This window comes from Poecilia latipinna, unplaced genomic scaffold, assembly GCF_001443285.1.
Source record: "Poecilia latipinna isolate Pla-1442-1.1 unplaced genomic scaffold, P_latipinna-1.0 Scaffold2715, whole genome shotgun sequence".
Taxonomy (NCBI): Eukaryota; Metazoa; Chordata; class Actinopteri; order Cyprinodontiformes; family Poeciliidae; genus Poecilia; species Poecilia latipinna.
In genome coordinates, this window is record NW_015115331.1 from 30,871 (window position 1) to 33,563 (window position 2,693).

General features: G+C 33.3%; 1 protein-coding gene across 1 annotated transcript in view; it reads left to right on the forward strand.

The window, feature by feature from the left end:
- The first annotated feature begins 877 nt into the window (after window positions 1-877).
- LOC106938868 (uncharacterized) overlaps window positions 878-2,693 on the forward strand; it is a 5,569-nt gene continuing 3,753 nt past the window's right edge. Inside the window, exons 1-3 of the mRNA XM_015021058.1 lie at window positions 878-977; window positions 1,592-1,627; window positions 1,739-1,990. Of these exons, the coding sequence (XP_014876544.1) occupies window positions 941-977; window positions 1,592-1,627; window positions 1,739-1,990 (325 nt within the window). The 5' untranslated portion in view covers window positions 878-940. The remainder of the gene's footprint in view (window positions 978-1,591; window positions 1,628-1,738; window positions 1,991-2,693) is intronic.

Below are 2,693 nucleotides of genomic sequence, written 5' to 3' on the forward strand. Positions count from 1 at the left end.
AATGTTATAACATTGACCAGCAAAGTTTACACAGGTGGTAAAGACTATTATTTATATTCTTTCACTCTGTCAAAAGTAAGATGCATCCTAAATCTTCCGTTTTTGTTTTGAAAATTTCCTAAAGACACGATGTGAGGAAGAAGAGGGTGATATCTATAAAGAGAGACGGATTCACTGCAGCATGGATGAATCTCACATCGGATTTTGTCTGCTGAAAAACATATATATATATACTTATATATATATATATATATATATATATATATATATAATTCAGTATTAATCATTATTTATTTGTGGCATTATTAATCTTTATTTATTAGTGTTCGTATAGTTATATAAATATGCAGTAGCGGAACAAGTTAGCGTCGGGCCGGGGGGCGGGGCCAATTACCGGGCCCCTAAGGAATCACCGGGCCCCTTACGTGGAGTGAATCTGAAAATGTTGTTGCTAGACAAGCTGTGATTAAGTCAGTCGTAAGTTCCTCTGTAAACCACAGTTTTCTATCTGTCTGACAGCTGTACTTAGCTGTCAGACAATCAGCTGTCATCAGCTGCTGATAAAACATGAGGTCTTCTTTGTTTTTCTCTTGTCTTCTACCTCTTCTTAAAGAAATGTTTACGTGGCCCGCTGTCTGTTGTTAGTTTGAATTGTTATTACCTCAGTTTATATTTATTAATGATTGTTAATGTCTAATACATAAAACTTGGGAACTGAAACCAAGCACTCCGTCTTTCTTTAACCACGCCTTCGCATCACTGGACAGGAAGCCTCAGTGGAATAAGGTGGGTGTTTAAAATCAAATAAGACAAAATTTCATATTGCCATAAAACATACATCCTGATTCCCACTGTTCTTTGTCTATACAGACATTACAACCTGCCTCTTCTGAAAAACTGAAGATAAAATAGAACAACATTGCTTGGTCTGAATTTCAAAATGGGGAAGATGATGACCTATGCGCTGGACTTATTGTGTAAGTAGATCACTTTTTTTCTTTTGATTGGTCAAATCAATGAGAGAAACTGGATGTTGGATTTCAGTCCACAGAAATCTTCTCCATTTAATTTCTTTTCAGCTTCTGTTCTATTTGTCTTTTTAGTTTGACGTATGTATTTCTTAATGTTTCCTGTGCTGTACTTAACGGAATGTAAAAAATGTTAAGAACATATATCTGATTTAAAAAGTTACGTATAACTATCAGTCAAACTCAGGGACGTTTCATAGATCTTTAGATGTAGTGTTGTCAACATGGCTGCAAATAGTTAATCAACAAACAAACAAAGGTAAAAAAAAAAGGTGATATGAAGCAAAGGGTGCAATTTATTACTCGGAATAAATATATATTTTAAGTAGAGGTGGGAGTGAATTTCCAGAAACTGTGCAGGATATTTTTAAGATGTTTTCTGACTCAGAATCAAGATGTGAAGTTTCTCAGGAAAATGCAGAAGTGCGAGATGATCTCATGAGGCAGAGAAAAAAAATAGCTTAACCAGCTGATGTCATGCTGATGAACAAAAAAGAGAGATCTTCTCTATTTTAGACATCTTGTTTGTCTCTAATATTCAGAAAGTTTTCATTTATTTTTAGTACTGAATATACTCCGTTGGGGTGGACAAGCTCAAGGTAAGTCAGTGTTCCTTGTTGTTCGTATTTTTTCATGTCACATTCAGCCTCCCCGAAGATCTCTCAGCTTTATTGGTCAACATTTATACGTGTTAAATGTTTGTGTTGTAGACGTCGTGCTGACAGCTGAGCCCAACTGGTCCACGTTTTATTTGGGAGAGTCTATTACCTTCAGATGTTACGTGAACGGAGGAGAAGAGACTAACTGGAAATACCAAGTTACCAGGAAGAGTCAAGACACTTTTCCCTACGACTCACAGAAAAGCTACACGTTAGAAGATCTGAAGATAACTGAATTCCAGTGCTCTGCTCGCTGGAGAGGAGTCTGTAAAAAGAGCGAAACTATCTCTTTGACTGTTTTAGGTAAGGTTAAAGGCATTTTTACATATGATTCTGTTTTTTTTTTGTTTTTTTTTTCCAATTACTATGTGAAAACAAGTGCAGACTGCACTTTAATTATCTGGGGGGTTTTTTCTATTTGGAAAGATAAAATCAATTGACAATGTTGGATTTTGCGCCATCTTGTGGTGTCGGTGAAGTGGTGCATAAACAAAGAAGAAAAATGTATCCAAGCATTTTTTTTTCAGAACTAAAATGCAGATATTACAAAAACAATCAGAACAAAAACAGTGTATATAAACAGAAGCATAAATGAACAATAACTGATTCATACCATCAATTATTGTTTGGTTAATTTAAATGTTACAATGGACAGAAGAATAAATCTGTAAAAATTTACAGAGCTCGGATAAAGAATATAGTTGTTGTTTTTTGTTTTATTGTATTCTTTCATGGGGTCTGAAGAATATATTTCTTTGTATTAATTGTCATAAGGGAAGTTAAATCAGAATCTTCCGCCACCTATTGCTTTGTACATATACACAACCTGATAGAGATATGTTGTAAAATGTTAGAAGACTTTTTCTTTTTTAAATAAAATTATATATATATATATATATATATATATATATATATATATATATATATATATTTTTTTTTTTTTTTTTTTTTTTTATTTTTAAAAACTTTCAATTTGTTGTGCCTGTTTGGTCTAAAAATTATTTTG